This window comes from Lacerta agilis, chromosome 2, assembly GCF_009819535.1.
Source record: "Lacerta agilis isolate rLacAgi1 chromosome 2, rLacAgi1.pri, whole genome shotgun sequence".
Classification (NCBI taxonomy): Eukaryota; Metazoa; Chordata; class Lepidosauria; order Squamata; family Lacertidae; genus Lacerta; species Lacerta agilis.
The window spans coordinates 67,687,252-67,715,022 of NC_046313.1; the positions used below are offsets into that span (position 1 = coordinate 67,687,252).

At 45.0% G+C, this 27,771-nt stretch overlaps 2 protein-coding genes across 2 annotated transcripts in view; one reads left to right on the top strand and one right to left on the bottom strand.

Moving 5' to 3' along the window:
• The first annotated feature begins 1,165 nt into the window (after positions 1 to 1,165).
• Positions 1,166 to 11,483, top strand: GNAT1 (G protein subunit alpha transducin 1). The gene is made up of 8 exons (XM_033140585.1): positions 1,166 to 1,446; positions 2,834 to 2,876; positions 3,842 to 3,983; positions 4,888 to 5,045; positions 5,998 to 6,126; positions 7,207 to 7,336; positions 8,491 to 8,644; positions 11,253 to 11,483. The coding sequence occupies exons 1-8, from the start codon at positions 1,341 to 1,343 to the stop codon at positions 11,441 to 11,443; spliced, it is 1,053 nt and encodes a 350-aa protein (XP_032996476.1). The 5' UTR covers positions 1,166 to 1,340; the 3' UTR covers positions 11,444 to 11,483.
• A 2,884-nt stretch (positions 11,484 to 14,367) lies between these two features.
• The window catches only part of GNAI2 (G protein subunit alpha i2), a 125,932-nt gene continuing 112,528 nt past the window's right edge, over positions 14,368 to 27,771 (bottom strand). The window contains exons 6-9 of the mRNA XM_033140586.1: positions 22,198 to 22,327; positions 21,874 to 22,027; positions 16,514 to 16,739; positions 14,368 to 15,550 (exon numbers count right to left, since the gene is read on the bottom strand). Of these exons, the coding sequence (XP_032996477.1) occupies positions 16,549 to 16,739; positions 21,874 to 22,027; positions 22,198 to 22,327 (475 nt within the window). The 3' untranslated portion in view covers positions 14,368 to 15,550; positions 16,514 to 16,548. The remainder of the gene's footprint in view (positions 15,551 to 16,513; positions 16,740 to 21,873; positions 22,028 to 22,197; positions 22,328 to 27,771) is intronic.

The window sequence follows — 27,771 nt, forward strand, 5'->3', positions numbered from 1 at the left end:
CATCTATAGCATATAGTTCAACCACATATACAGACTTCCAAGAGGGAATAAGCACATTCACAAGAGACAAAAGACGGGGGGAATAGAAGGAGGAAGAACAGAAGGAAAGGAAGCAAGGAAGGTGAGTTCTGAGTGACAGCTTTTAATATTCCTTTGCAAATCTAGATCAAACAGTTCCAGGAACAATGGCTAAATAGATCTCACTCACCTCTCATCGGTTAATCCTATTGCAAACCAGCTTAACCATTACTGTCCATTATAAACACATTCCATTATTATTTCCAGAGAGGTGGCCACATTGGTCTCTTGCAGCAGAAACAAGAAAGAGTCTTTTGGCACCTTAAAGACTAATGAAAGTATTATACCATAAGCTTTGGTGGACTTCATCAGATACATGAAGTGCTTTCCTGAATTGCAGGTACATCGGTATATATCTCCATATGCATATGTACCTGCAGAAACTCACAAATTAAACAATTTGGGGGGAGTGGTTCTTTGAATTAGGCAGCACCAGGCACTCCCTGCAAGTATTCCACAAATAACTAGGTCATACTTCACAAAAAAATCTAATTTGCAGGGTGCTTTTCATGTGAATTAAAATGTCATGTTTATTAATAGTTTGGGGGTGATGGTACAAGTAGTTTTTATTAGCCTCCCTATCTTGGTGCTGTGAGGGGTTTTTGTAGGGAGTTGGAATGGCCCAACCAAGCTAACTGTCCTCTTTCAAGCTGAGATAAAAGTAATTCACACAGAAGCCAGAGTGAGATGGAAGCAAAAGGGCCATTTGGAAACCAATCCACTGTAGCTTTCCCTATGCTACTATAGCAGGAGGAGTGAGGTGCGAGTTGGAGGGAGGGGTCTGCTTTTACAGGGTTGATGCTTCCCTCCAGGTCAAGAGCAGATAGAAAGTGGAAACTGCTGAGTTTAGCATGTGGGGGGATTTGAGGGGCTTTATATCAGGAATAGCTTTGAGCAGCTGCTGAGCAAAGCAAGTCAGATTAAACTAAGAGGCAGGTCCTGTAGATGTATTGCTCCAGGCCCTTATTCACCTGTTCTCACTTCACATTGGCCAATACTGAACATCTGACCCCACCGGGTGGCAAAGTCCTCCCACCTGCAAGGCAGAAGGTGGTGTGGGAATGTTGATTACATCCCACAGGTGGCTGGTGCTGGAAAGGGGTGGGAGCAGCCACCAATACTGAAACATCTCAAGGGTGCAAGACTAGGAAGGTTCTGTGTGGAATACTGCTGGACTGGACAGAAAGGCCAAGCCACAGCAGAACGTGCTGGAGGTCCCACAGGGGCTTGTCGGAATCCTCTCTTGCTGAACGAAAAGGACGATGGGTGCAGGCGCCAGTGCAGAGGAAAAACATTCCCGTGAGCTGGAGAAGAAACTGAAGGAAGATGCTGAGAAGGATGCCAGGACAGTCAAGCTACTGCTTCTTGGTAAGTCCACCCCCACAGGCAGTCACTAAGGCTTTGCCCTTGTTGTGACTTACTTCTCCCCCCTCGCTGACCCCCCCTCCCAATACTCCCATTTCTTAGCACATCTGAAAGCTGGTGCTGTAGATGTTGGTGGTGAATACATCTGTACCTTTCCAACAGCAGCCATTTGGACCCTCAAATTCTGAGGAACCTGCCCAATGGCAGTGCTACAGAGCCACCAAGGCATTATTGCAACCGCTCCATCCCCCCTTTCCATCTCAGTGTGGGGCTTTGTCCAGTGGCATAGTGTCTGGTTCTTACGAGGCAAGGCAAGGCTGAGTCCAAACACAACACTGGGAAGGAGGTAGCAGTGTACACACACACACACACACACACACGTCTCCTGCCCTTAGCTGTGATGCCCTCATCATTGTGTGTGTGTGTGTGTGCCTGCACTGCTTGTTTTCTGTGAAGCATTGCACCTAAGCTGCCCATGGCCCAGATCATGTTATCTCTGCCATAAAGGTGACAAATGCTTAAAGCAATCTTAACCAAAGCCCGGGTAATCCTCCACAGCTCGCTTGCTGCAGCAGCAGCATAGATCCATGTCTAGAGGGAAGTTCATTATAAGGAAAGAAAGAAAAGACATGTCCTGTGAATTGGATCACTCAGAGGGCCATCATGACCTCAAAGCCCAAGTCAGCAAAGCTATTATGACAGCCCTGCTGTCACCATACTTGGAATAGTTATTTCCCACCTTCTACCATACCATGCTCTTCCCCTCCCTTCCCCAAACTTGGCATGTGTCTGCCAAAGTTTGGAAAATCTAAAAAAGGTAGATAGGTAGGCTTGTCAACTGACCCCAAACCCCAGCCTGGACTGCTCTTGGGCATTTAACTGCCCTTCAATCTGCAGTGGTTGGCAATTGAAGCTTTTCACAGCAGAGAGGTACCTGCTGTAAGTATCTGTAAGCAGAGCTACAATGGCTGGTTGGAAACTGGCAGCCCTAGATGATTCAAGGCCTCTCCCTGCTTCCGGTTGTTTAATGTTGTATTCATCCCCAAAGTGTATTAAAAGCAAAACCGCTAACATGCTTAATGAACCCATATCTTACAGCAGCTAAGGTGAACTGAGGAGGTTTGGATTATGTATTCTAAACATATCCAGGACAGGCTGTGTGTCATATATAGCTCTGTCCTCCAACATTGGACAATGGCCTGGGGGGGGGGAGCAACAACCCAAGGGGCTACCCCTGCTGCCCCCATCCTTCACTCTGCCTCAGCCACTTCACCACGCCATAAACCTCCCAGCAGGTCACTTCTTGTGGATTTTGTGTCATAGATGGAATTAAGTTTTTGAGTCAAATACAGATTATAATCTCTTTTCCTTTCCATTTTCCCCTCACCAGGAGCTGGAGAATCAGGGAAGAGCACCATTGTCAAACAAATGAAGTATGTGTGTGCACAGGCAGCTATTCCTTGCCCACTACAATAACTCTTTAAGAGTGATAGTGAAACTGTACTAATAGGAATTCCTTAGCATACCCAATTGCATTCTCATCTGGAAGAGACTGGTAATGCAGAAGTGCAGACCGCCCCCTTTCTTACAAGGCCACTTCACATACTATGTTTTTAGGTGCACACCCATGATGTTTTAAGTGAACACCTAAAAGCACAGTGTTTGTACACAACAAACATGTTTGCACATACAAGTACATCCTTCAAGGCGCAGATTACTGCTCCCTGTAAAGCATGTACTCGTTGCCAGCAGCTGGAGGGGAATGCAGTCAAACATGCTGGGAAAGAACTGCTGGCTGGCTTTCTGCATTGTTTTTATCTCCATGGTAGGTAATTTCCTCTAAGAGTTGGGAGAGGAAGAAGGGAAAATTAGCTGGTCACCTTCCCACCCGCAGCTTTCCCTAGACCTAGAGACACTTCCTCCACACACACTGTTCCAAAGGTTTCTTTCTGGCAAAACATTCTGAAGCCATTTCTAAAATCTTTGTTCTTCATGGTGGATTTGCTTGACTCCCATCTAACCAGACAGTACTGCTAAACTTTTCATGGCCCTGGAGAGACCTAAGCTGGCAGAGGCCTGTCTGACACATGCAGCAGAATGAAAAATTGTTGTTGTTGTTGTTGTTGTTGTCAACCCACCCTTCACTCTGAAGTCTCAGGGCAGGTTACAACATTAAAACACTACAGTATAGAGTCATGTGCTAGAATGGCTCCAATGCCAAGCTAAGTGTCTGTCCATGCTAAGTGTCTGTCATCTCTGGCCTCTGGCCCCATTAGCTGGCCTCTCAGCAGTTCCCTCCCTGGGCCAGAGCTAGTGCCCAGGCATGACCCCTGCCCAACATCCTTTAGCACACTAGTCAAGATCTGCTGGATTGATTTTCTGCCCTTACCTTTCACAGAATTATCCACCAGGATGGTTACTCATTAGAGGAATGCTTGGAGTTCATCTCCGTTATTTACAGCAATACCTTGCAATCCATGTTGGCCATTGTGAGGGCCATGGGCACACTCAACATCCAGTATGGAGACTCAGCCAGGCAGGTGAGTGAGGAGTGAACTTTCTCCCAATGGGAATAAAAAAAAGGTAAAGGACCCCTGACAGTTAAGTCCAGTCACGAACGACTCTGGGGTTGTGGCGCTCACCTCGCTTTACTGGCTGAGGGAGCCAACGTTTGTCCACATACAGTTTTTCCTGGTCATGTGGCCAGCATGACTAAGCCGCTTCTAGTGAAACCAGAGCAGTGCACAGAAACGCCGTTTACCTTCCTGCCGGAGCGTTACCTATTTATCTACTTGCACTTGACGTGCTTTCGAACTGCTAGGTTGGCAGGAGCTGGGACCGAGCAACAGGAGCTCACCCCATCGCAGGGATTTGAACCGCCGACCTTCCAATCATCAAGCCCTAGGCTCAGTGGTTTAAACCACAGTGCTCAATGGGAATAGTCATCTATTAATTAATCTATTGCTATCATAATCAGAGGCTGATTTAAAGGGAAGGGCATTGGCAGCCCCGTCTTATCCATAGGGGCTACTGGCACGGTGCGCCAGGGCACTGGCCCCCCCAGGGGTGCCCCTGCGAGCCCGCCAGTATACCGTGCGGCCCCTCCCCCACCGGCGGGTGGACGGGCGGGCACTTGCGCGCCGCAGCCGCTGTCACCCATGCCGCTCCCGGGCGGGCTGCAAGTCGGCCACCCTCGCCTCCCATCCCGTACGGGGAGCCCCAGCTGGAGCACTGGAAGGGCGCACAGAGCCCCTCATCCCCCGCTCGCCCACCCCCCCTCCCGAGGGGCGGCTAGCGCAGGAGGGAGGTGGCCCCAGAGGCGGAGAGGAGGCACGTCGGGGGCGCCAGAGGGATTGCCGCGCCATGGCAGCCAATCTGCCTAAGACGGCCCTGGGCATTGGGGTGCTTTATTGCACTTAACTTTGCCTCTTTTCTCAACTGCAGGATGATTCCCGCAAGCTGCAGCACTTAGCAGACACCATTGAAGAAGGCTGCATGTCGAAGGAGATGTCTGACATTATCTGCCGGCTCTGGGAGGACACTGGCATCCAAGCCTGCTTTGAGAGGGCCTCAGAGTATCAGCTGAATGACTCAGCTGGCTAGTAGGAACCCATTGCTTACACCCCTTGAGGCAAAGGCCCCTTGAAGCAAAGTTACCACAGGAGTGCAATTCTATTTATTTCATTTATGAATCGCTTCCTATGAAGCATCTCAAAATGATTTCATAATACAATAAAAACGTCAGTAAAACTGCATATACAGAAACAGTTAAACTTTAAAATCTAATGCATATAATGACTAAGACTTTTTTAAAAAAAATCTTCTACTTAGAAGGCTTGTTGAAAGAGGAAATCATCCTCAACAGCCACTGAAAAAGCAGCAGAGATGGCAACGACTGGGTGTACCTGGAGTCACACATCTCTTCCCACTGAACTAACATAGTTGCATGTTTGGGAACTTTCTTAAGACATTATATGCCTGCTCCATAGGCAAGCCCAGCAAGCATAGAAATCCAGGGGAGAGAACGTCCTTATGCTCAGCCACTCTTGGGCAGCCTTCACCCGCTGCAACTGGCAAGGTGCTTCCCTAAGAAGCAGAAACTTGAAAGGTAATTCAAGAAGGAAGGCTGAGATCAGGAAACTTCAGCTTTGCTGAATTTGAGCAGTACAGCAGAGTACTTATCAGCCACCTTCCTGCTGCTGATTCTTTAAGAACAACGTTATTTCCCCCCCTGATATAACCTGCCACTCACCTTGTCCAATGCACATGACCACAGGAAACATAGGAAGCTGCCTTCTACTTAGACCATGGATCCATTTGGCTCAGCGTTGCCTAGACTTAGTAATGTCTACACTGACTTGCAGAGATTCTTCAGGGCTTCAGGCAAGAGTCTCTTCCAGCCCTTCTTGGAGAGATGCCAGAGGTTGAGCCTGCCAGCATGCAGAGCAGGTGCTCTGCCCCTGAGCCCTGGTTTCCCCCCATTGTGACTGCCCACTCTGAAGACCAGAGGTCTCTAGTTCACATGGTAACCCCGGTACCTTTCTCTATTCACAGTTATCTGAGTGACCTGCCACGACTAGTGGCCCCTGGATATGTCCCCACAGAGCAGGATGTTCTCCGCTCCAGGGTTAAGACCACGGGCATAATTGAATCCCAGTTTTCCTTCAAGGACCTCCACTTCAGGTATTGTATGACTGTGGCTGGTGGACAACCGACCAATAAGGAAGATTGCAAAAGAAGGTGGATCATGCATGTGTGGAAGCGATTGCCATGGAGTAACTGGTACAGCATTGTGATGAAAGGCATGAGTTTTGGCTCCCCCTCCCAATCCACCACTGGAACTCCCAATTCAGACATGAACAGGCCAATTGGTTTTAGGCAAGCCACTCCCTCCTGATAATATTGACCTGCTTTATAGCGCTGTGCCAATGTACGGGAAGGACTTTGGGCAATTAGGAAAAATCACACCGTAAGTACCAAGTATTATCACTATTAGTGCACTGTGGAGGGATGTAATTTAGTTAACCTCTTCTCCATTTTACGTCATTCTGGGGACACTTTCAGTCTTTCCTTTCTGTACACCAAAGGTCGAAGGGCAATAAATCAGTATAGCAATAGGTGCTGCCACCTATTTAAGAGAGCCAGTGAGGTGCATTGGTTAGGCAGCCAGCTGGGGTGGGGGGTGGGGATGGTCCCAGATTAAAATCTCCACTCAGTTAAGAAGAATCTCACTGGGTGACCTTGGGCAAGTCTGTATTGTTCAGATTAAAGTACTCCAGAGGGTTGTTGGAAGGAGAAAATGCAGGCTGAAAACTCTGTTTCCTTTGATGGGAAAAAGGAGAGAAAGGTACATAATTTAAATATCTTGTACCTCTGTTATTCATATAATGGATAATCCACCACAACCCTGATAGGTATACATAATGGTGGAGTTAGGTGATTTTAGATTTTGGGCTCAATGGCCTTACCGGAGTGGGCGGAGGTTGGGTGTCTCTTTAGATGGTCCTGTGTATTACTTCACTCACTTCAAACTGTGGGAAGCCATCTCTGCCCCCCTCCCCGTTCTCACTCAGTCCCAGGGATAATTAATAAATGCTCATCTGTCCAATTTGACATTCAGCTCTTCATTCACCTCGCTGTTAAGGACCACATTTTGGGGCCCCTATGGCTCACTGCAGACGTTTCCCCATCAATTTGCAGTAACACATTGGGGGACTGCTGGGGAAGGCTGTTCAGAAGGGGCCTGTCTTAACTTCCTGGCAGGATGTTTGACGTGGGCGGCCAGCGCTCAGAACGCAAGAAGTGGATCCACTGCTTTGAAGGAGTCACTTGCATCATCTTCATTGCTGCCCTCAGTGCCTACGACATGGTCCTGGTGGAGGACGACGATGTGGTAAGTAGCACCTCAAGGTATATTAAGACCTTTTAGACTTTTGGCTGCCAGGATTTGTAAATATAATCGTAAAAGAAGTTGGAGTTCTTATTGCCAAATACACTGTAATGAATCCAAATAAGAACTCTGGCCTAAAGTTTTAACCAAAAAGCATACGTTTACTCGTAAGTAATTCCAATTGTAATATCAATTCTGTAAAGAATTACAGTCTTAAACATAAAATAGAGTCTCTCTAGAAGACTTCAAGGAAAATTTCCATATGAAACTTTACAGAATTGATATTACAATTGGAATTACTTACGAGTAAACGTATGCTTTTTGGTTAAAACTTTAGGCCAGAGTTCTTATTTGGATTCATTACAGGATTTGTAAATAGGCATGGTGGATTAGTGGCAGAGGCAGTGTGCTGGAGTGGTTACAGTGTCAGACTGGGGAGATCAGCGTTCAAATCCTCACTAAGCCATGAAGCTCACTGGGCAAGTCACAACCTACCTCAAAGAGTTGTTGTGATAATAAAATGGGTGAAGGGGACAGTGCCCTACAGCTGCCATGAGCTCATAGAAGGAAACATGGGAGTATAAATAAGACATAACGTATTTTTCTGTGTATAAGGCATTTTTTTATTATAAATAAATGTTAAGAATTGGGGGTTGTCTTATACACGGATAGTGCAGAGAGGGCAACTGGTGGCAGCCGCGAGCAGGAGATTGTCAGCGGCGACAGTTAGGGTGATTGGTGGCTGCGGCAAGGCCTATTGGTGCTTGGCTACTGCTCCAGCAATTGGCGGCTGCTGGCAGCCAGAGGGCAAACGATTGGTGGCTTTGGCGAGGCGTGCGATTGGCAGCGGCGATCTGGCGTGTGAGCGATGTCCCCCCTCCCAAAAAAAATAGCTCAACAACTCTGGGCAACCCCCCCCCCCAAGAAAACTGAACTCTTGGCAATTTCCCTCCACTTGGGGTCCCCCAAAAATTTAAAAATACGGTAAGTAGTGCCGAGACTGAACTGGTTGTGGCATAGCATGGTGAAATGACCTAAAGGGGATTAGGATAGTTACAGAATGCACCTTCTGTGCATTTAGGACAGTTTTTGCCTACTGAAAGGCAGAGGACTATGGTTGAAATTGAAGGTCTTTCTAATCCTGCCTTCCCTTCCAGAATCGCATGCATGAGAGCCTGCACCTCTTCAACAGTATCTGCAACCACCGCTACTTTGCCACCACCTCCATTGTTCTTTTCCTCAACAAGAAAGACGTTTTCCAGGAAAAGATCAAGAAGGCACACCTCAGCATCTGCTTTCCAGATTACGATGGTGAGTTCCCAGTGTGCAACGTCCACATTGGTGTGGCTGCAGCATCTTCTAGCAGGGGTGGGACAGTGATAGCCCTCCAGATTCTGTTGGATTCCAACTCCCATCAACCCTAGCTAGCATGGCCAGTGTTGGAGGGTTATGGGTGTTGCAGTCTAGCTCTTGGATAGCTCAGTTGGTTAGAGTGTGGTGCTGATGGCACCAAGGTTGCTGGTTTGATCCCCATATGGGACAGCTGCATATTCCTGCATTGCAGGGGGTTGGACTAGATGATCCTCAGGATCCCTTCCAACTCAAAGATTCTATGAGCATCTGGAGGGCCCCAGGTGTCCCATCCCTTGTCTCCTAGTGAGCAGAAATGCCGGAATTTGCATGGTAGATGCAGGAAGAGAGTTTTCTCTTTTTTAATTCTGAAAAAGGCTTCAGAAGCTGAACACCAGCAAGGTTGACTAGTTTCAGAGTGGTCTGGCATTTTTATCAAATAAGCATTAAGATAGAAATGGAAAATTGCAAATATTTAGATGAAGTAAGGAGGAAATAAATGACCAAGAGCTGTACCATCATCCAGCCCGCCTTTCCAAGAAAGATGGTGGTACTAGATGAGGACTATAATATCACAATGAAGCAAGTTTTAATTTCTTTATCTCCACAAAGGCTCCCTCTTGTTAACCCATAAGGTCAAATAATGCATTTAGTTAGTACAACTGACACCATACAAAGATGGCCCAAGGAACACATTATTTTTGCAGCTGGTCTAACCATGTTAGAATTCATGAGTTCAGCCATGTTGACTTTCTGAATGACACCCCCTTATGTTATTTCATGGAGCTGTTAACAACACTCCTCTATTTTTCTTGGGTGGCTGCTGCATTAATCATGTGACTGGGGATGGGGATGGGGATGGGGAGGGCCGCAGGCGGGAATGGGAAGAGTTCGCCCTTTGTGCCCCGGTGGAGAGCTTAGCACTGTGTGTGCTTGGTGCTGTCGTGAACTTTTATTACAGGGAGAAAATAGATGGAGTACTTCATTTGCTCTCTTGGGCAAAAGGAACAAGTTACCTTCTGTAATACATGGATATTATCTTGCAGGGAGAGGAGGTGGGTATTCCTTTTGTGGAAAAACCCAAAAACAAAACATGTTTCCTGAGAGATGCCACTAGGGGGCCTCGGTGCTCTGTGAAACATGACACTCCTCTGCCACGTAAACCAGAACTCAGCATCTCCAGTGATCTTCCAAGGCCTGTGTGACAGACAGAACTTTTTTTTAGTTTTCGCACTTCTGTCTTGTCTATTATTCCTCATTTCAGTCTTTAAAATTGCTTTCCTCCAGCTCCTACCAAATGCAGGCACTTCAAATGTGGTGTGCTTGCTGTGGTCATGGTTAAAAAGCTGAATGCATGCAAAACTCCTCTTGCCTTTTTTTTTTTAAAAGGAGCCATTGGATGTTGCAAATGTAGAGGAAGGATGGCTTAACCAATCCCCCCTTTGGCCATTTTCTTGCTCAAAATTGCCCCCAACTGCCTTTTCACCCACGGTGGAAAAGTCAAGAGTCGGGACTGATGCCCAAACTAGGAGCAATGAGGGCATCTCTTTACCTTGGGTTGTGGCCCAAATCCTGTCTAAAGCAGGGGACACTGGCTTAGCTTTTAGCAGGGAAGCATGTGTCTAGGCTAACCCTAACCCCACATACTTCCCCGACAGATGCTTTTCTCCTCAGCTACTGCAGTGAGTAGCGGGCAGTGAGTTCAGCTGGAAGAGAAGTACTGGGTGGTTATAGAGGGAAGGTTTTGCTCCCCTCATCTGCACACCACTTCTGCTTTCAATACTGCCCCCTCAGCTCCCTGCTTGGTATATGTGATTGGAACAGACAAACAGACCTGATGTCACATCCAGTTTTACCCTTCGTGTGAAATTTGTATTATTTTAGGCCCAAATATGACGCAATAGTCGTTCCAATAAGAAAAATATCTGGAAAACCCTGGGGTTATCAAAATATCAAACTTTTTAATAAAAAAAGCATGATTATTTGAATCCAAGAAAGTTCTAATGTACCACTTGAAAGCCTAGAGAACCCTGGAAAGCTGCACAAACATAGCGGTCCCCACATCCCTTTCACCAAATGAGCAAGATTTTAGGAAGGAGCTCTCTTATATGAATGACGAGGGCCCCTAAGATATGCAGAACCAAAAGTTACCTGGGGAATTACAGAACATCAAAAGGGATGTTCTCTGAGCAACAGAAATGTGAGGTACAGAGCACTTCCCACAGAGGAACTTTTGCTATAATTATTGCTATCATGTCTAAGAAAGTGATTAAGCTGCAGCAGCTGCCGTGCTCTGCATGGCAGAGATTGGGATAAATTCTTCACAGCCTGAAGTCCAGCAGGTGTCAGGTTTAGCGTTGTGGGCAGGGGGCACGTCATAGTTGTGTCCAATCTCAACCTGCCCTAGGAGGCATATATCATAATAAATAATTAGAGCCCTGCCTCATTTGTGGATGGAGGACGATTCCAAGGCAGGAGGTATCATGTGGAAATGTGTAGAGGCAGATTTTAAACCAATTCCTAAGTGAAGCTGCTCTCTGATACCATCCCAGCATCCGTGTCTATACAGGGTCCAATACCTACGAGGATGCCGGTGCCTACATCAAGGTGCAGTTCCTGGAGCTGAACATAAGGAAGGATGTGAAGGAAATCTACTCACACATGACCTGTGCCACAGACACCCAGAATGTCAAGTTTGTCTTTGATGCTGTCACTGACATCATCATCAAAGAAAATCTGAAGGATTGTGGCCTTTTCTGACTGCAGGTGGGTTTTCCTCCCTGGTTGGTCAACTCTATGCAGTGGGTAAGCAAAGACCCCACTTTCCTAGTGCAAGTGGTCAGGCGGATCCTGTTGTATTATTTGATTGTGCAATGAGAAGTAAAGCAGCCTTCTGCAGCAGAGCAAGGCAGACTGTTGGCGTCACCACTGAACCATTTGGAAGGGGGGAGGGGAGACCTGTATCTCAATACTGGAGCATAAATACTTTGCACATAGAAGGTCAAAGATCACAGTTCAGTGTCTGACATCTCCAGTTTGGTAGTAGGTGATGTGAAACCACCCTGGTCTGAGGCCCTGAAGATCTGCTCCCAGGGAGAGCAAATGAGTTTTAGATAAGCAACTTGGCCTAGTAAGCAATGAATTCCCTTGGTCCCTTAACAACAACAGAGGGCAAACGCCCAAGCCTTGCTTGTGGGCACCTGTGAGGAGTTGGGTTTGCCGATAAGCAGAGCAGGATGTTGGACTAGATAGATCCTTGCTCTGAGCCAGCAAAGCTATTCGGTTGCTAGGGCAGGCCAAAGTGGCTTTCAACGAAAACTAGTTGCTAAGTGAGATCTTTGTTCCTCACTTTGTACACCTTTTCTCTCTCTAGGTATTCCCGGCCCTTCTGATGAAATGCAGCATTGCAAATTCAGCAGTGTGAAAGGGAAGCTTTCCCCTCACCTGAGCTGATGCACTCATTCGTTCTTGCACGCTGGCTGGCTATAGTGATCCACAGATGGGGGAAAGGAGTTTCTCCCTCATCTGAGCTAAGCCAGACAAAAGATTCTCCATCCCGTCATGGGCGTTTAATTGACCCTCTGGAGTTGGAACTCTTGAGATTACTAGAAGGCTTCCAAATTACACCCCAGGAGTGTTGACCGCTACCTCTTCCTTGACACCCAGGAAAAGCAGGCAAGAGCTTCATTCTGGTAACTCACTTTCTACCTAAGCCACCTCTGTGGTGTGGAAGTTGTTAAGCATGTGTGGAGTTTCCTCCCATACTGGGCTTGTTTGTGGAGTCCTGACAGTTTAGGAAACCTTTTTCTTTCTGTCCCCTTTGATTTCTGCTCTTGTAAATAGTGGGCACTTGCTAGGCTTCTTATAGGTGTACTAGGGCACTAACACACCTGTGCACACAGGGTGGTGCAGTAGCACGAGTAGATGGAGAGAGATGTGAGCCTTTACACACGGTGCAAAAGATTGAAAACCAAACTCCTGGTCAAGGCACAAGTCAAAATCCTAGAGCTATCCTTAATACAAGATTTCAGTTTTAATTTTTGCTTAAATGGCATTTTCTCAGCATGGTTCTCTAGTGAAGCCTTTTCTTTGTTTCACCGGGGGGGGGGGGCTGTAATTATCTGTAGCAGCACCAATTGTATGTGCTCAAACACACTGACCTCACAGTATCACAAATAGCTGGTTTTATCAATAAAGTAATAAGTACATTTTTTTCTTTATATTTTATCTCTTTTGTTTCTAGGACTTAGAATCTTTTATCACTTACTCTTTCTTTATCTTAGGGTGATCTGTATTTAGTTATTAGTTCTTAGACCCAAAAGTCCACGTGTTTTCATTAACTACCAACCATTACTCATGAATTAGGGTGGTTTCATTCTGGAAGAAGTGATCAAGATCCTCTTTAGCCATCAGCAAAGATATACAGAAAATCATGAGGTTGTCTTGAAAACCAAGGGCTATTTTATATGATCCTAATTCACCTGCTGGATCATTCAGAAATTACTATCCCAATTCTTTTTGTTGGGGAGGGGTATTCCTCTATAAGACCCTACAAAAGTGTATTTAAAGTAGAGTTGTGCTATAAAACAACGTATTTCACACCCATGTATATATGGTTGTATTTAGTTAAAAGCATGCTGAATGGGAAAGTAACATTAAAAATAGCAATTGTAGTACATTAACTGGAGGCTACAGGAACTGTGCAAAAGGAGGCAGCACTAGCTATGGATTCTGCACAGATCCCAGCCAGTCAATGTTCATATTTCCTAAATAATGTAATGGCATGTGCAGATTCAATCAACAGGGAATTCCACACATTTCTGATCAGTGTGCTCACTTGGACACTGAACATTTACAGGTCAACGTAGATTTATATAACTCATTGAACAAAACCTGAGAGAGTAGGCATATTGACTGCACAATGGACAAAATTCCTTTTTCATCTTTCTATTATGTGCACATCTGCTTTCCCTGCACATTCGGTCTATGTGCACACTCCCTGCCCCAACCCCAGCACCACAAAAAAGAGAGATACGGCAAAAAGCAGTGTGTGTTTTGGTGTTGCTACAGTTCCTCCTGGTATTTCCAAGCAGAGGTCTCTAACAGGAACCTTCAGAGATGGCTTTCGCAGAGTTGCTCAAGGTCAACTTAGGAAAGGTTCTTCTTTGCTGTCTACGATATGTCTCTGGCTTCCTCCCAGCCAAGCGAGGAAGCCAGTGGTGTATTCCACACCATGAAGCAAATGGTGACATACATACACTGTATTAAATCATACACTTGCCCCCACCAGAAAGCCCCTAATCAGCTGTGGGATCTGGGAATGAGCAGGTGATCTGCTGCATTGGACACTGCTAGAAAGGTTAGGAGCCCATGTGTTACCTTAAGACTTTCCTCGTTCACGCTTGTTCTGGAAAGTGCGACTTCCAAGGGTTGTGGCTGATCATAAACTTAAAACAAAGCCATGTGCCTGAGTTTTATCTAAACTAAACCACTTGCAAACCTTGAAGTGCAGATGATGCCAGAGTGATGGACGCCTTTCAGAGCCATGTACGAAGCCAGCTCTTCGGTGCTGTGTTGTGTTTTCGTGGCCCCGGTTTGAAGCAAAATGGTCTGGTGAAATCCATTTGGCAATGCAAAAGTCCTCACTGGTGCGTGCAATAGAAGCAATGCAGCATAAACAGGGCTTTCTTTCTACTTTTTATTATTTCAAACCGTGTGAACAATTTGGTAAAACATTGTGATAAAAGCTAGGCTGCGTCTTGACGGTTACTAATGGCCCCGGTGCCCATTGACTGCCCGGCAGGCAGGACCGCTTAACATACAGCAGTGTTTCCTCAACTGATACTACAGTTAGAGCTAAGAAAATAACATTAAAATAGACCTGACATTACAGCAACCTCAGGAGCACGCCCAGGCCCTGGGGTGGGGCACAAAGGAATGGAAAGAAGTCCTTAGTGGAATCTTAGCCCTTAGGAACCTAATTCTGTGGCCAGGAAGAAAAGGTGTTTTAAACCCATGGGCACTGCCCCCTCATAAAAAGCTTGGCCTGGACCACAGCAGAAAGGGAGAAAAGGGCTGGGGGGGGGGAGAGAAAGGGGGAGTCCATTTTATGCTAATCTAAAACACAATGCACATTGAAGCAAACTAAGAAACAGATGTAAACATACAGACACCCTCAAGGCACAAAATTTACTAGAGAAGATGAGCTCATGTTGGGCAACTCAACTGTTTACTACATGACATTTTAAATAAGGGTTTCTTTAAAAAAGGTTTTCTTTAAAAAAAATAGGTCAACTTTTCCTGCACAAGTTGGCTTTTGAAGGAATGTTTTCTTTCGTTTTCTTGCCAGTCTGTGCAAATCATGGAGGCAGGAGCTGAGAAGCTTGCTCCATGGCAAGAGCTCCACCTGTTGGAAGGTGAAAAACAAATGGACAGTGGTTTGCTTTGGCAGAGCCAGACATAGGTTTGCTTGGACCATTTGCCTTTAAAAAAAAAGGAAAGGAAAAACCATTAAAAACATGTCCAAAGCCCCTCGACCTGTTACCTTCTGCACTTCAGCTTTAAAAAATAAAAATGGACATACATGGAAATGTTACAGCTATGGCAGGCTACCAATCATTGGTGCTTCAGTAAGGCTTTGTGGGCACAGGGATAGGATACAAGCAGCCTGCAAGAGGCACCCGGGACAGCACAGAGCAGGGGAAGCAATGGAAACTGTCCCTCGGACAGGCAGAAACTCCAAAGTCTCATCATTAGGGAAATGAAAAGGAATGGAACAAAAAATGTAAGAAGCAGAATTCATTAAATGGTGCAGTCCTCCCTTCATCAAAACCAGCCTCTTCCTCATATGGAGCAGTTCAAGTAATCCTGCAAAAGGAGAGAGCACAGAAAAGTGAATCAGCTCAAACTGACAGAAGAGGCCACAGGCATTTGCAGGGCCCTTGAAGCTGCCTCTGATTTTCTGCACATCTGTCAGAACGGAAGTCAATTATCTGAAGGAGGTGGGCAGATATACACAAACACTGCTCACTTCAGTGGCCAAGATGGACCCAAGCGACATTCAGCTTGCACCACATGTGAAGCCATTGATTCAGTACCTCCCCAGTCTGTGAGCTAAACGTTAGTTTGTAATAAACCCAGAGAAAGAAGGCTTGACCATTTCTTAAAGCACATAAAAAGAGCCTGCTGGATCAAGCCACTTGTTATTCATTAAATTTGTATACTGCCCGTCATCAGAGGATCACAGGGCGGTTTACAATATAAAAACACAACAACAAATAATAAGAATACTCGCCACCCCCCAAGTTTAAAAGGCCATAGATTGTTTAAAGGCCTGGAAGCTAATATCTGATGAACCATCTTCCTGAGCCTAGAATTATGTCAAGGGGCCCAGATGCATTTCAAGATTGGTTCAGAGCAGTTAAACAAGCTGATCCCCATCAGATTTTGAAGAGCTTCATCTCCACTGGGGCTGAAGGGAGCCCACATGAAAACAAGCTAGCATTTCTCCCCTCCGGCAAGCCAAGCCCTCCAGCTCCATCAACTCAAGTTCACAGGGCATCAATGACTCTGCTTCATCTTTCTGCAATGGCAAAACAACCACTCCTCTGCCCCTTTGTCTTGCCAGCTTTCAGTGCCCATCCACCTTGGGCATCTCAAACAGTTGCTTCTGCTACTACCTTTGAGACACAGCCACTCACAATGGTACATTAAGGTGCACAGAGATGTCACAGAATTGACACCCATGTCTTGCTCACACATTTATTTCCTGGGAAGAAACAGAAGTGCATGCCCTTTCGGGCACCTGGATGAGTGTGTGAAATGCCTCACCTTCCTGTGTTCCTCAGTAGATGCTGCCTGGAGAGCTAGAACAGCCCACAGTCCTTCAGGTTATTTTTGATGATGACATCAGTGACAGCATCGAAGACAAACTGCACGTTCTTGGTATCAGTGGCGCAGGTGAAGTGGGTGTAGATCTCCTTGGTGTCCTTCCTCTTGTTCAGGTCCTCAAACTTGCTCTGGATGTAGCCAGCAGCTTCATCATACTTGTTGGCCCCTAAGGAAGAGGTGGAGGGAAAGAGAATGAGAGAGAGATCCACAGAATGGTATCACAACAGGACTATGTAGATTTTTGCCCCCGAAACGACACTCAAGGAATCAGACGCTGGTAGTTCAGAAAAGCAATGCATTAACTCCTTCTCTAATCCTTAAAGAGGCCAATGTATGGTGCTAACAATACTGGGAACAATAGTGATACCTACAGCTTGAGCTTATTTTAATCCATGAGCAGTTTATAGTAGAAATGTGGTACGGCAGAGTTGAAGACTCTGGCCCGGGAAAAGCTCCGATTTCCTCATCTGCCTAGTACTGAGTAGTAACTGGATGAATTTACAGCGAAACCAACTAAATAAATTCAAAGGGAAATACACTGTCTGACCAGCTCCTCCTCTTGAAACTCAAGAGCCACACAGCTTAGTCATACTAGGAAGCTGCAACGCTGACACAAGCAATTGCAATAGAGCTGTGCACGGGGGGGGGGGGGATTCAATTCACTTTGCAAAACGATCAGTTTCACACTTTCCAAAGCAATATGAGAACTGAAACACAGCCATCCTTTGAAATTCACACTTATCTGAATTTTGTGGTGTAGTTCTCAAACCATAGTTTACAAAAATGCATAAAAATATGCATTAGGATGAATTTGTGAGGATAATAACAATAACAATAATTTATTTATTTATTTATACCCCACCCATCTGGCTGGGTTTCCCCAGCATTGTTATTAGTAAAAATTGCTTTGCAGTAATGTCTACTTTAGTCAAAACTGCATATAAAATGTATTTATTGGGAGAAATTAGCACTAAAGTGCTGGCGAATTTTCATGAGTATTTTTTTTAATTGCAAGATTGGAAACATGAGAAACGGACAGAACTGAAATCGGCAGCTGTGCTTTACATACCATGCCTCTCCAGTCAGGAAGAGGCTTAAAAACTGAGAGAAGAAAAGGGAGGAGAAGAGATCCTTCCCTGCAGATTTCCTAAGAATTGATTCTAACTCTTGGCTGTTTTTATATATTCATGAGAGCTGAATGGCGGTTCAGCTTAACAGCAGAAGTTTGAGTGAAGCAGGGAAGGAGAGATACTGAGAGTAAAAAAAAAAAGTGTCAATTTTGAACAATGGCAGAGGTTTGAGTAGAGCAGGCAGGGGGAGGGGTAACCCAGAGGGGTAGTAGCAGTTTTAAACAAGGTTTGATTACGACTTCCGGCGGCGACGCCATTGCGGGTGGTCGTGGGCTGCTTCGGCTGCGAAGCACCCAGTCCATCCCGGGGGTTAGGAGCCCTGCTACCGCAAAGCGGGGCTCCGGTTGGGGTGCGGGAAGAGCGTCCCGCACCCTGGGCTCCCCGGCTGTGCCCGTTGTGGCTCCGAACCCTTCCCCCGCTCCCCCTGTAAAGGGGGAGTGGGGGTGAAGGGACGACGGAGCCGGGCTATAGGGGACATGCCCCAACCGGGATGCAAATGCGGCGACAAAGCCTGTGATGAGCGTCTAAGTTCTACCTGTCTTTAACGAGCTGATAAGAACCCAGTGGCTGTGAGTATTTGATTGACTCTTTGTATTCTTGGAACGATCTGGGGGAAAGAAGAAAGGCAGCCCGCCTCCTTCCCTTCGGGAGTTGAAAGAAATTAACCGTTTAAGTGACTGCTGCTACAACAATCGATAGAAAGTACCTGGAATTTGAAAACTGAGACTGCTGAGATTTCCCTTCGGGGGTTAATTGGGGAAAAAATATCTCCATTTGAAGTTTTGGTCTTTATACTCCGGCTTCGGAGAAATGGCGACGACTTGGACTGTCGTGGGAAAAAATTGAAACAAAGGAAGGAAGAGACAGGAACTGAAATCTGACACTCATCCTCCCTTCTAAAATGCTGGACTTTGTGTTCGCACTCGTATTGAACTCTGGTTCAAAGGATGAGGAAATGCTCACTGTCTTGAAGCTGGAACTGCTTAATCGGAAACTGCAAGTTTTGAGTGGAATTATAAATAAAAAGGACTCACTTTCCACAGAGGAGGCTTTTCAAAAGTTTTATACAATGGAATCAAACCTTGGCAAAGAGCTAGGAGGGGTGCTAGAAGGATGGTTCGAAATGGCTGGGCAACTCCGGGAAAAGGAACCGATTTCTGGGGGTGGCAGCCCTGGAACAGGAAAATTTATAATATCCAGACTCCGAGGTGGCAGCTCGGGGGCAAGGGACATGGAATTAAGATTTCTACAAGAAGAAGAAGTATGGCACAAAGGTACGGAGGAGCCCAGAAAGGAAGTGATGAACACCCTGAAGCTCGATGCCAGGTTTGTTGTGAATGCCTGGATCTGTGGACACTCAGAAGAAGATAATTGGAGATCCGGTTCTGGTGAAAGACAGAAAAAGACAATGGACAGAGGGGGAGTGGGTTGAAGTATTAAATGTATAATCCAAATGGTCTGTCATGGTATCCGAAATCGGAGTGTGAAGTCTGTTGATTATAAGTTTATTTTAAATAAGTAAGGAGATATTGATTTTTAAGTCAAAAGCAGCATGATAAAGGACAGAAGAAATAAGTTTAGTTATAAGAATATATGGTTAAGATTTAGGCTATAATAAAAGATCAAGATAATTGTGTTATTTTAAGTAAGTTAATTTTTTTTATAGAGAAAAGTTGTTAAGGAAATAGTATACTGATTTAAAACCGAAGGTGAAGAGGCGGGGGAAGTCAAACGTCAAGATTCAGAAGTAGAAATTTTTTTTTGTAAGATATACAAATAAGAAGAAGAATCCTGACATTATGTGTATTTGTATTTGTTTTTGTATTTGTAGGTGTGGGGTTGGGTTTGTGTTATATTATGAAAATGCTAATAAATTCTGTTTAAAAAAAAATAAACAAGGTTTGATTACAGTAAGAAAGGAGTTGGGAAAGGCTCTGTTGTGTTTGCTTCTGTGTGTATATATCTCAACTATTTGTCTTTGTTAAAATTGTTTTCTCTTTCTTTCTTTCTTTCAAAAAAGAGCAACCTCTCAGTGTCCCTCCATCCCTAAATACAATGCATTTCACTCCTGGTACCATGTGTTCCAGACACCAAGTTCCAGATTCAATGCAGTAATTTAGCACAGATATTTTCTTAACAAACCAACTTCCGGCCTTGAACAGCATCACCTGAACTTAACCTTCTCTAACTGAACAAGCTAGCTGACCGCCTTGTTCTTAAGATTCTACTCATCTTATATATGCAGTGACATAGACCAGCATGGAATATGTGTGTAAAGCGGCTTCAGAAAAGAAGAGAGGAGGGAGAACAGAAACGGGGGCAATCTGTGTGCAAGGGAGAATTGAGAAAAGGAGGATGGAGGGGGAGGAAAGGGGTGGGTGTAAAAAAAATGCAAAGGGGGTTGTAAAAAAAAGAAAGAAAGAAGGAGAAGAAAGAAGGGGCCTGAAAGGGTCTAAAGAACTGGAGATGGTGGCTTCATAACTGGGCAGAATATGAAAAGGGTGCTTTGTAGTTGCAATATGTGGAAGGAGGAAGACGCAGGAGGTTACCAGGGGGGTGGGCTTCTGTGCAAGGGGAGTTGCACAAAAGGAGGGGCCGGAGGAGGCATCTACATGGGGGTGAAGGAGAAAATGGGTTGCAGAACAGAACAGGCAAGTGGCTTCAGAAATAGGATTGGGAAGGTGAAAAGAGAGCTTAGTAGTTGCATCGGATGGGGAAAAGAAGCTCTAGGGGCTGGTGTGGGGGGAATGGAAGGGGATGGCAAGCTGAGTGAGCAGGGGTGCAACATGATACTTGAATTTGTTGGAGAAGCTGCCTTGGCCTTGTTCCTTTACTCACTTTCCTACACACTGCAGCTGATGAGCATTATCAGCAAAAGAAAATTCCACACTTCCTGCCGTGCACAACAAGTACAAAAGCAACGATGAAAACCTCCCTTTTCCCACTGCCAAAGTTTTACAACTGGGCCCCTGACACCCAGCACTTGCCATTCACTCATAGGCTACAGCCACAAATGCAGACTGGTTGTCTTCTGAATTTCATTTCCTCCTGGGTCTATACAGAAGGCGATGCCCTTCCTTTCTACTGTTCTAAAGTCACAGGGCTTGTGCTGTCACTGAATTGCTCCACTCCCTTGCAAGAAAAATCTAATATCACAGGAACTTCATTCAACTGGGAGTCTTGTGGCACTCTGAAGACTAACATATTTATAGTAGCAAAGCTGTATATGCCATGGTAAATATTACAATTTTAAGGTGGTTACTTTTCAGGATATGAAGTGTATAAATTACAAGGTCTTCATGCACAAGTTTACACAGGTCCACACGCTACTGCTCCCTAGCTTACAGAAATAGAAATGTTCCCCTGGAATCAAAGCATGTGTATCAGAGATTTATAATACAACTTATACGTTGTTGAAAAGAGACCAGAGTGTACAATAAAGCAATGGGAAAACTGCCCCACACTTCCCATGTGAAAACTTGGCTGCCTATATTCACCATTATATGCCTGATCCCTTATATATTACAAAATGTGTGCATTGATCAAATGTGCAATTTACCTGGTTCCCACATAATTCCACCACAATCTTTTGCTTCTAAAAGTGGAAGCTTTGTCACAATTTGGCAAAAGTGTGCATTGCCTACATTTCATATTATGTTATATGCATGGAAATTGACGCACAGCTTTCATAGGCATCTGTAGATAGAAACTTTCTCCTTAACCACCTTTTGAATAGGTCTTGCCCTTCTTTGAATTTTAATTTTCTCTGCAATGAGTCTGCAAGTTTCAGGGCGTAAATTACCCTGCCAGGGTTGCATTTCAAATCTTTTCAGACTCAGCAGCATGGTATGATGGAAGTTGTAGTCCAACAACATCTGAAAGGCCACAGGCTCCCCATCCCTGACCTAGAAGAATCCTGTAATAAATTTGGCCTGTACACCACCTCCCACTAGATTTTAGTTCTAAACTAAACTGGGAGTGATACAGAAAGGGAGATGGCAGGGCACAAGGAAGATAAACTGGACAGTAGGGGATTGTGAGACAGAAACTTGCTCCTCGCCTGCCACTAATGCCAATCCAAGGACAATGTTCCCAGACCAAAGAGTACAGGAGTAATTAAAGACGTGGGATTTGAAGTTAATTTCTCAAATAAATAATGGCGCCACGTACCTGTGTACTCCGGGAAGCAGATGGCCAAGGGGCTGTGGATGATCTTCTCCTCAAAGAGATCCTTCTTGTTGAGGAAGAGGATGATGGATGTGTCTGTGAACCACTTGTTGTTACAGATGCTGTCAAACAGCTTCATGCTCTCGTGCATCCGATTCTGTCAAGGCAACAAATATGCTGAGCCAAGAAGTGTGCTTAGAGGAAGAAGGGGGAAGGGCAAAGGAGCTGAAGGCTTAAGAGTATATGGAAGTCTAAGAAAACAAAATCGAGTGAGTTCTGTCCCAAAGCATGGCACCTTGAATATTGCAAACATGAATATTTCCTTACCATCTCCTCATCTTCAGCCAGAACCAAGTCATATGCACTAAGAGCAACACAGAAGATAATGGCAGTCACTCCTTCAAAGCAGTGGATCCACTTCTTTCTCTCAGATCTCTGTCCCCCCACATCAAACATCCTGTGAGGAAAAAAAAAAACCCACAATGTTACTGAGGTCTGACATGACAGCAATTACGGCAACATCATATTGCTGGAAACCAAAGGAAAAGATGGGCTTAACCAAGCCTGGAAACTAACTTTGAAGCAGTCACTGAGTCTGGTTCCTTACTGGCACAGTGGAAAAATGTGGAGATTTAAGTCTGCAAGATGGCTTGGAGGGCAAACCTCCCTGCCTGCAGAATGCTGCAAATATGAGTATACTGAGTAGCAGACTGCTGCCCAGACCCAATTCCCTCAGACAAACGTTCTTGGACTTTCCCTTCCTTATATGAAATGTAAAGAAAGAAGGAAACTTCACAGCTCTTTCAGAGTCATCTGCTGCATGGTTAAGAAGTACATCTTTCTTCTGCTTGGAACCTGGAGCCCAATTGCTAAGTGTCTGAAAGGGAGCCACACCAATGGACTTGGTGAATGCACTATTCTCAGCATCAACAAAGCCACTGACAGCATAGTTGAAGCCAGTGGCACTAAGCAACACACACAATGAACTCGGAAGGGTAATAACACAACCATGATGACGGTGTCATGATAGCCGCAGTAACCAGAGCACTGGATAAGGATTTCTGTACAACCAGTTTAGCACAAGGCAATAATCTCCCCTAATCCAAGTAATAGGCACTGAGGCTGGATCTACATGTGATGTTCTACAGTGGAACCTTGGTTCTCGAACTTAATCCATTCTGGAAGTCCGTTCAACTCCTGAAACTGTTCAAAAACCAAGGCATGGCTTCCGATTGGCTGCAGGAGCTTTCTGCACTCAATTGGACGTTCGGCTTCCGAAAATCTTTCACAAACCAAAACACATACTTCCAGGTTTGCAGCGTTCAGGAGCCAATTTGTTCGGGAGCCAAGCTGTCCGGGAACCAAGGTACCACTGTATTAAACTTATGGCTGACATACAAAAATGGTGATCACTGATCCTCCCTCTTCTCCCCTTATTAATGTCTACAATATGTTGCCTATCCTTTGAGTGTGAAACACACAGCACTGCTGCATCAGGATAGGAGGTTGTCTGTCAAGTTACTGAGGATAAATGACATGCACAGTTGCTGCGTTGAACGACACCTATGTGCTTCATGGGTTGTGTCTTCCTGCCCTGAAGCACAGAGAAAACTACTTTTGTGGTTTCAGAAGAGCCATAGCTCCCAAGAAAAAGTGTTCCCGGAAGGCAGATACAAACAGTTCCCCAGCATTAAGAGTTTAGAGTATATCAGGCCAAAGAGGTTAGTTAGTGAGAGGAAACGGCCACTGCCTGACACTTGCTATTAATTTACTCCAAACAGTTAACATCAAAAACATTGCAACAAAAAAATAAAACTGTACAGTGGTACCCCGCTAGACGAATGCTTCGCTAGACGAAAAACTCGCTAGACGAAAGCATTCGTCTAGCGGGAGGCTGCCCCGCTAGACGAAAAAGTCTATGGGGCTGCCTCGCAAGACGAAAAAATTTCGTCTTTTTTTTTTTTTTTTTTTTTTTTTGCGGAGCGCGGCTCCCATTGCCGCTCCGCAAGACGAAAACCCCGCTAGACGAAAATTTTCGCGGGACGAATTATTTTCGTCTAGCGGGGCACCACTGTACAATAAAACCAAAGCAAGAGTTGAAAAGTAGTGAACCCAACCAGACATACTAATCTCAGCAGAAACTCACAATAAAACCTATAAAGAAGGGCAAAGAGCAACAGAACCCTCTAAGTCCAGCTTAAAGGGATGGGTTTTAGACCAACATTTGAAAACATAGAGCATTATGGCTTGGGCTAAGATGGTCCCATGACTGAAAGGGCCTTGTTCCTAGAGGAAATCTGTTCAACCCCGTGCATTTTAGACTATATACACATTATCTTGGTTGGCATTCATAGTAAGACAGCAAATGAAGACAATGCTAATATAACACTGCATGTGAGTGAGATACTTTCTCTAATGTCATTCCCCTGAGAATTTACCCTGATATCACTAGGAGAGAACATGAGCATTAGTCACTGCCTGGCGGTGGTAGTCAAGCATTTCCTGAAGTACACTCTGGATTCAGATTGTTATCTTGCAGCCTCAATTTGCGGACAGATGGAAGGAGAAAAATGATTCTGCCTGTGCTGGAGGAGCAAAAGCGTGTGTGGGCTGCATCGCAGTGGGACAGGACTGTAAACTAAGGCATACTTTCTGCTTTGGGGGACGTGGGGTAGGTGGGGGGAGAAGAACATCTGATCTGGCTAATGGAGCCATAAGTCATTTGAAGGCCCATGCAGTGCATAATAATCGGTTAGCTGCCCAGCAGGACCTGAGCAAGGCCATTAGTGGTACTTAGAAACTGCTCTAAAACACCAGGTGATTTCCCAACAAAGGCCATGTGAAGGCATCGTCATGTTCCAAGAATTACTAATAAATGCAGCTAAAACATGGCCACTGCATCCACCGGCGTAAATCATTGTGCATCCTAGGAGAAGCCAAACTACCATTGATGCCTATAGAAGAGCTCAAGGGAGAATGGAAATGGGAAATAGGTTCAGGATGAATGAACCATCAGGCGCCACAGAATAGGAAAGAGCCATATGCCACTCCCTCACACCAGTCCAGGCCCCAGAAAGGAACACGTAGGCCCTGCAACAAAACATTGCAGTGTGGCGTGCTGCTTCCATTTACTTTTCCAGTAAGCCGACCCTGCTTTCCTCTGCTATACTCCATCCCATTTCCCCTCCCTCTGGTTTTCCTCCCCCTCTCACCCCATCAACAAGCATTTTGAGGCAACTGAGCACACAAAGCCCTTGACTGCTCTGGTTTAGGGTTCCCCTTGTTAGGTTTTTGTTAGCATTTTTTTTTTGTACTTCTGCAAACCTCTGGTGCATCCCCCAAGTCTGGTGGTCCCTACACTCTTGAGTGCAGCTGTTTGACTATATACATAGCAGGATGTATCCTTGAACATCAGAAATAGAGGGGATGATGTGGGAGAGTAATCCACTGCTATGTTTCCTAATACTGTACCACACTGGCAGGGGGGTTGGAATATCCATATGCACACCTAGGAAGTAATAAGGAGCAGATGGGAAAGGCAAAAAAGATTTTTGTTTAAAAGGGGGGGGAATCTTGTCCTTAATTACTCAGACATCCTCATTAACAAAGTTTTATTTATTTGTTTATTTATTTCATTTCTATCCCACCTTTCCTCAAGGAACTCAAGGTGGTATGCATCATTCCAGCCCCTCTATTCTATCCTCACAACAACCCTGTGAGGTAGGTTAGGCTGAGAGTGAATGACTGGCCCAAGGTCACCCAGTGAGCTTCATGGCTGAGGCGGGATTTGAACCCTGGTCTCCCATGTTCTAACCACTATGTTACACTTGCTCTCCATCCACAAGAATGCCTGCCTAGCTACAAGAATTTCACTTGGCATGCCCATCCATAGATGCATCTGCCTGAGTTTAATGGTTGCCCCTCAGCACAGGTCAGGAATTTGATCGAAAGGCTATAGATGGAGGGAACAACTAACTGACTAATTTTCATTAAGGACAATGAGTGTGGACTGGGAGCACAAGGAAAGGGAAGCAATGTCAATGTTTATATTAAAAGGATGTTGACAGAGGATAAATGGTTAGTTCTTTGCAAAAATGGTCCCCAAACCACATACAAACTAAAGGAAAATGGTTAGTTCTTTGCAAAAATGGCCCCCAAACCACATACAAACTAAAGGAAAGAAGTCTACTTTGTTCTGTGTTAGTGCAATTTTCATTCCACCCTCCTACTCACAGCACTCAACACAACAAACAAGAGAAGAGCAGGGGAAAAAACCCAACCAGGACTGGAAATAAAACAATTACTCTTCATTATGACATATAACTGTAGATCAATGAAGATGGCACAGATAACAAACATGTCTGGATGAGTAGTCAAAAGACAAATTAAATAGTGAGAAACAATTCCTGCAAAAACCTGAGTAGCCACCTGAATAAATTTACCCCCGTTTTTGTTATTAGTTATGGTGCTGCTAATATGTGATGCTCATGTCTGGGACTGTTAGCAGCAAGATTTGCATGTCAGAACAGTTAAATAGTTTTAAAACATTTATACGAAGCCACTGGGTGTTGTCATCAGGGGTTCGAGCTTGATATCATCTGTACGCTTATGACGCCCACCTCTCTCTCCCATCTAAACTAGAAGAAGCTGTGTTGGTGCTGAACCAGTGTCTGGAATAGCAATGGACTGGATGAGTGCCAATCAACTGAAGCTGAATCATGAGGTGGTTGTGGCTGCAAGCTGGATATCCATTCTGCTCCACTGCCCTTAAAGGAACAGTTACACAATCAAGTTGCTCCTGGATCTTGCTCTCTTACTTGAAGCCTTGGTGGTCTTGGTGGCAAAGAATGTCTCTTTCTGGTTATGGGTGACTCGCCACCTACAGCTGTTGCTGGACCAAAATAAGCCTGACTACTGTTTTGCATTCTCTACTAACTTTCTGTTTGGATTAATCTACAAAGGGCTTCGCTTGAAGACAGTCCAGAAACTCTAGCTAGTGCAGAATGCAGCTATTAGAATACTGGGTGCCATACATCACTGGACCCTATTTAAGGTGTGAACATATAAATCCCTGAACCTATGTATTTGATGGAGTACCTCTCCCCCATATCAGCCAACCTAGTTCCCAAGACTTGGGGGGGGGGGCTGCTGCTTGTAGTCCTCCCAGCAGCACTAGCTCACTGTGTGGAGACACGGGACAGGGCCTTTTCCTCCGAGGCTGTGTAATTCCCTCTCTCTGGAATCACAAATGGCCACAGAGTGGGTGGGATTCCATTGCCTGTTCTCCCAAGTTTCTGAAAGTCAAATTATGATAGTCTTAATTGTGTTTCATTAATTGAAATTTTGTACACTGAATATTGCTTTGTGGTCACCATGTGACAAAATGATATATATATATATATAAGTGAAATAAATAAATAAATAAATAAATAAATAAATAAATAAATAAATATAAATCTTCTTTGTTTTTAGAGACAGAAATGCTGTTCCTCTAGCCCTGGAACCATGGTTTACAAACTTAATCGTTCTGTAAGTCTGTTCTTAAACCAAAGAGTTCTTAAACCAAGGCGTGCTTTCCCATAGCAGCAGGGGACTCAATTTACAAATGGAACACACTCAACAGTAAGCAGAACATGTTCTTATTTCAAGGCAAAGTTCACAAAACACAACACCTACTTCCGGGTTTGCAGCGTTCTTAATCCAAGTTGTTCATAAACTAAGCTGTTCTTAAACCAAGGTACCACTGTACTTACTTTTCTTCTAGCTACTCCTTTCCCACTGTCTACCTGGCCTGGGATATGGCTGTTCTTCACCCCTGGACCCCCCCCATTGTTCTCTTCAAGTTATTTAGTAAGATTTGAACAGCGGCTTCCCAGCTCATTTCTGAGCGCTATGCTACAC